At 43.7% G+C, this 5450-nt stretch overlaps 2 protein-coding genes across 2 annotated transcripts; both read right to left on the bottom strand.

Annotated features, from left to right (window-relative positions):
- Positions 1 to 802: 802 nt before the first annotated feature.
- LOC123087437 (uncharacterized) lies at positions 803 to 1815 on the bottom strand. Its single transcript, XM_044509468.1, has 3 exons — positions 1385 to 1815; positions 1149 to 1220; positions 803 to 1055 (listed from the first exon to the last, which is right to left on the bottom strand). The coding sequence occupies exons 1-3, from the start codon at positions 1612 to 1614 to the stop codon at positions 1031 to 1033; spliced, it is 327 nt and encodes a 108-aa protein (XP_044365403.1). The 5' UTR covers positions 1615 to 1815; the 3' UTR covers positions 803 to 1030.
- Positions 1816 to 3577: 1762 nt separating this feature from the next.
- LOC123087350 (uncharacterized) lies at positions 3578 to 4393 on the bottom strand. The gene is made up of 2 exons (XM_044509379.1): positions 4032 to 4393; positions 3578 to 3911 (listed from the first exon to the last, which is right to left on the bottom strand). Exons 1-2 carry the CDS (start codon positions 4343 to 4345, stop codon positions 3848 to 3850), a joined length of 378 nt encoding a protein of 125 aa, XP_044365314.1. The 5' UTR covers positions 4346 to 4393; the 3' UTR covers positions 3578 to 3847.
- Between the last annotated feature and the right edge of the window lie 1057 nt (positions 4394 to 5450).

Genomic DNA, 5450 nt, shown 5'->3' with positions numbered 1-5450 from the left:
CTCTGACTGGATTAAACGGATCGAACCCCGAGCTGGAGACAGGGACACCATGGCGAGGCATGGATAGAAGCTTGCCGGAGGTGAGGCAGGGTGGAGGCGGGATGCCACGTCAATTTGTTCTAACATTTTCTACCCGCTTTTCCACAAATTAACCGGACATCTCTCTTCTATTTTGTTTAACAAAACGAGTCCTCAGGTTCGACTTAAGAAAAAATAATATGTGAATAATAAGTTGACTCTGTCATGGTAGCATTAATTACTAGCCAGCGTACGAGGCGTTATTAGCTAATGTACGAGGTCATCTCTTGGGCGTATGGATGGATCCATATGTGGTTGTTACTCAATCATGCGGAAGTCAAGGAGTATATGGCCTACATGTGCAACCGTTGAGAGACGGTAGCACGGGATACTTTTAACCGATTTGAATGACGGTCCAACAGTAGGATAGGTGTCTAGTAATCTAGTCATATTTTCGGCTAGCTGTGTCAGTTTTTTTTCTTCATTTTATTCAGCTTTGCTTGAGAATTTGTATTGAACTATGTACTTTGGTGCTACTTTGTTTAATAAAATGGCTGCGTGAGGTAATCCTTCTTTTTGAAAAAATAAAGCTAATGTAGCCTCCAGTTTTCTACCCCAATCGGTTCCTCGCTCGTATCCCTCTTTGTTTTCTTACATTTTTCTATGTCCTTCCCATTTGTATTTCTTTATAGTTGTGCAGCTATGCTCTGTTTAATCTGTTGATCCTAAAGCACAACAGAGGTCCTCGACTTAACGAAAATTGAGCAGAAGAAAAACAAATAGATGAACAACGAAATATTTTCTTTCTCGAACCCAAAAGATTACATAATCCAAGATACACAGCCTACATAATAGGCCACCGGACACGCTCCCCGAATGGGCACTACAACAAAATAAAAAGCGCCTAATGTATTCTCGCTGAGAGGAAAGAAAAGAGGAGCTCCATTGCCAATCTCCACTGACTGGGCATGCAACCACCACTGAGCATGCAGTGAGCCCCGTGAAAGCTCACTCACGTCAAGTACGTGCTTCTACAGCTGAGAAACAATTAGGCAAAGGTCAGTAGCTTACATTTGCGATCTGAAATCTGAACCAACGGATGAGATAGGGAGGGGCAAAATGTGCGTTACCTCGGATAGATTGGCCTGCGGATCTCCCACCTTCTCCAGGCCGAGACAAGGTTTTTCGTGGCGAAAATGATGCTGAACAAGTGAAGATCGATCGCAAGCTTAGCCAGAAATTTATTAAATCAAGCAAATTAAATCACACGGCTGGCTCGAGTGTGTGCTTTGTGACGATGAGTTGGAGAGAGAGAGAGAGAGAGAGAGAGAGAGAAAGAGAGAGCGAGAGAGAGAGAGAGGCATACGGTTCGTAGTCGTCGCCGTCGAGATGGAAGTGGCTGTCGCCGACCCCGCCCTCACCGATGAGGCGCGTCGAGATCGTGATCTTCTCCCCCGAGTCGGCAGCCGGGTACCGCACCGTCATGATCACCTTCTTGCCGACCTTCTTCCCTCCAGACGGATCGGCAGCCACGAGGCCGGTGAGGAGGAGGTAGAAGAAGACGGAGAGGAAGGTGAGGTGGTAGAGCCGAGCCATGGCACACTAGAGACGGACGGACTGAGGAATGCACACAAGCTACTTCAACTGCGTGAACTAACTGTGGCCGGCCAAGCGGACGAGACAAGCATGCATATATGGACCGGATAGGTAAGAGCAGATGCGCGTGAGCTGCGTGACCTACCGCGGATGCATAGTTCCCACTACCACTATGGGTTTCAGGGAGGGACGTTTGTGTTCTACCGTGGATCCCAATTGTGATTTTAGGGCTCTTGTTGCTGCGTGTAACTTTGTATGACCAGCCACGCAGTGCGCGCCACTCAACTGCCAAACGAATACCAGCAGTGCATGTGCATGTGCCCAAAATGAATTACCACAGGCAGCAGCAGCATCAGTGCAGTGCGTGCCCCAATCTACTCAGCCGTAGTGTTGCAGGGCGGGATCATGCATGTACCAGCTGCTACCAGCTCTTGCAAGTGCTAGTTCAACGTGGGTGTCATCAGCAGCAGCTTATGGTCATGTCATGGAGCCGTTCGCCTGAACTGACATTTTGACTCACAGACTGTGTGTTGAATCAATGCATGTGCTTGCTCAGTCACTAGTTGGAACTTGGAAGTTGAAACAGACGCCTTGTATCCTTGTTTCACAATACAAAGCTCTCTTTTGAGGGAATCACTGTAAAAGGTTGTCTCTAGATGTTTGTAGTATGTACTATGTAGTTTAATTTGCACTCCTCCGCTCACTCATGTGAGATGTTTTGAATATTTTAATATAAACTACAATGTGTTTATATACACCCAATTTTTGAAAAACTGAAACTTCTTATAATTTGGAACGGATTGAGTACTAAGATGATTTTTCATTATTTTTATATTTGATCTAAACCACCCCTCTCCTACCTTTCTATCCTTTCTTTTTTCCTACACACATTATTCCTTTAGTGTGTACATATGCATTTCATGTCTCTTGTATATATGTGATTTAATAACTGCTTAACTAACATTTCAGAATAATGATGTTGATATTTCTAACCAGCACAAGATATTATAGGAACATGCTAGTAATTTTGCACAAGGATTTACGGCACGCAAGTGCGAGGGCAATCAGGTCCCTTGTGCCGGCTTTTAATTTTGGCTTCCAATTTGCAAAGTTCTAGATCTCTTAAACAAAAATTCTAAATTAAGTTTTGTATTCATAATTGTGTTTCTCGTGACCAGCACATTGAAATAAGATCCATTTTAAATATATTTTAGTGACTTAAAAAATAGGTTTAGTTTCAATGTTGAAACTTAGTACGAGTGACCGATCAAAATCAATTATTTTGTGTCTATGACCGACAGAAAAAATTGCTTAAATGATATCTCTGAAACTTGTTGAAACTGGGCATTTAAATGCAAAAACTGTAAGTTTTATTGTTGAAACTTAAATCTTTCCGAGGGATGTTCTTGTTTTACTGTGCCTTTGTGAGGGATTAAATTACTTCGCAAATCGCGAGCCAAATCGACCAGGCGGCGAGGCTTGGCAGGTGATGAGTGCCCCCGCACTTACTTGTCCCCCGAATTTCCGTGGTATTCTGCACATCATTTACCAATCACTGGCGCTACTTCAACTTTGGTTTGAGCCCTCAACTGTCTCATGTCATGAGAAGTACCACTACCCGAAGTGTGTTGAATGCATGTGACTTGTAGTTGCTCGTCAGTACTCGGTACAAAGTTCAAACAGATTCTTTGTTTCACGGTAAAAGGGTTGTTCACTATTTTCACAGCGCATAAAATTCTTTACTCACTCATTATTTTTCTTTTATTCATGGACCTCCATCATGTTTCCCTTTTTCTTTGCTGCATGTACAGTTGTCTTTGTTGTGTACTACCTCCCTCCCATAAAACTTGACATTCTGAGATTCAAATTGTGTCCCCCAAAACATGTCATTATCGCTCTTTACATGATTTCACATTTGCTTTACCAAGATCAACATTCTAGAAGTAATAGGAGATCTTTCTAAATAACCAAATAAATTTTTACAGGAATTTGCACGAGTGATCCGCCCCTTTATATTAGGAAACAAACGAGCACAATCTCAAATGGAGAACAGGCCACACCGCACAATAAACCACAATCACTGCAACTACTAGATGATGAATTCAATAATATTTCCGAGGACGAACTCTACTGGCCGCAACGCCATAACAAGCTACTAAAACAGATTAGCAAAAAAAACAAGCTACTAAAACAGGCAAGTGATACACGACAGCCACTCCTTGCACCAATGCTCCTAAAGATCATTGTTCGCCTTGGACGTGTGAGCTCGAGAGTGGAAGGCATCCACAACGATTCTTCTGCACCCCAGAAGCGAAATTCAATATCCATGGTGAGTGCTAGCAAGCAAGCAGCGCAAGTAGAGCGAAGTTCAATAGTATGTGGACATGGATGTGAGGACTGAGGAGGATGCAACATACGGATGTTCGTCGCCAAACTCAATGTGGCCGTCGTAGCCGGCTCCGACGCCGGTTTTCTCCGCACCGCGGGCTGACATGCGGTTCAGAAACGCCGACTCCTCGTCGGTGGCCGGCCGGATCCTGAAGCCTCCACCGGACCCTTGAGCCTGGTGCTTCTCCGCCCAGCGGTCCAGCCACTGCGACTGCTCCTTGGTTGGGTACCGCACGCGGATCCTGATGCCTCCTTCCTCTTGATCCGCGGCTGCTGCCGAGGCGGCGGCGGCGAGGCTAGCTAGCAGCAGGAGGGAGGTGGGAACGGAAGACAGGCGTGCCATCTCGCTTCTTTGGCTCACTGATCTTATGGAGAGTTGCTCTGTTTCAACTGAAATGTGGCCTGGCCTGGATGGTCTATAGAGAGAATTCCTTATTTAACACTGGCTTAAACTTTTATTCCTTATTTAACACTGAAAAAATATTTCTTCCCTATCTAACACAGCCTTTAAATTTTGTTCCCAATATAACACTTTCATCTTTTTTGTGTGCAAACAATGTTAAATGACACGTGAAATGACAATTCTACCCTCATACATCTATTCAGTTTTTTTTATTTATTCCGGTGTCCTATTTAAGGGTGGAATCCATGGTTAGTGTAACAGAATGGTGTCATATTCCTGGAGATCACACGTACGCTAACTCCCTACTGGATGGATTTCTTAAGCTAGCATGCACACAGCACACGCACGTATAAAACAATACGGCCGCCGGCTTGCTTGATTGACGGCTCGACTAGACGAAACACGCACACGACACAGGCGAACAATACGAGGACACGCCGAGTTGATTACAAAAGGACTGTGTCGTGCCTTTGGATTTATTTTTGACCATGTTGTGCCTTGGGATTTTTAATTGCTAGTATTTCTGATTAGGGTCACGGTTCAGTGTACCTATATATCAGGTGCCAACACAAGCTAGCCTTTTCAAAATATCAAACTCTAGTTGTATATGAAATCAATGCATACACATGTATGCGTACAAGACACGGACATAGACGAGTTGGGTTTAATTCCAACATCGGTGTTCTTGTGCAAGCGGATTGTGGGCCGGGTGAAGCCAATGAGAATGACTTTAACCTGCCTTAGGTCCTTCCAGTGCTAGGGGTAAATTTGTCATTTCACATGTCATTTAACACCATTAGATCAAAAAATGTACGAAAGTGTTATATTAGGAACAAAATTTAAAGTTGGTGTTATATAGGGAAGAAATATTTCTTCGATGTTAAATAGGAAACGAAATTTAAAACAGTGCCAAATAAGGAATTCTTTCATGGTCTATATATGGACGATGGTGCAGCGCTTAGTGTTGCACTGCTACTACTGTTTAGTGAGTCGTGTTGGTAATAACATTTGTACTTTTACCCGAGATAGTATATAAAAAAGGACT

The sequence above is a fragment of the Triticum aestivum genome, chromosome 1A (genome assembly GCF_018294505.1).
Source record: "Triticum aestivum cultivar Chinese Spring chromosome 1A, IWGSC CS RefSeq v2.1, whole genome shotgun sequence".
Classification (NCBI taxonomy): Eukaryota; Viridiplantae; Streptophyta; class Magnoliopsida; order Poales; family Poaceae; genus Triticum; species Triticum aestivum.
The sequence above is the reverse complement of the archived record's forward strand: the minus strand, read 5'-3'. Positions and strand labels throughout refer to the sequence as shown.

Excerpts from the sequence above, each read along its gene's own strand:
- LOC123087350 (XM_044509379.1), bottom strand. The coding sequence starts at position 4,345 with ATGGCACGCCTGTCTTCCGTTCCCACCTCCCTCCTGCTGCTAGCTAGC. Across the intron at positions 3,912-4,031 it reads GAGTTTGGCGACGAACATCC|AAGAATCGTTGTGGATGCCT; the intron begins GTATGTTGCATC and ends TCTGGGGTGCAG.
- LOC123087437 (XM_044509468.1), bottom strand. The coding sequence starts at position 1,614 with ATGGCTCGGCTCTACCACCTCACCTTCCTCTCCGTCTTCTTCTACCTC. Across the intron at positions 1,221-1,384 it reads GACGGCGACGACTACGAACC|CATCATTTTCGCCACGAAAA; the intron begins GTATGCCTCTCT and ends TCACTTGTTCAG. Across the intron at positions 1,056-1,148 it reads CGCAGGCCAATCTATCCGAG|CTGTAGAAGCACGTACTTGA; the intron begins GTAACGCACATT and ends ATTGTTTCTCAG.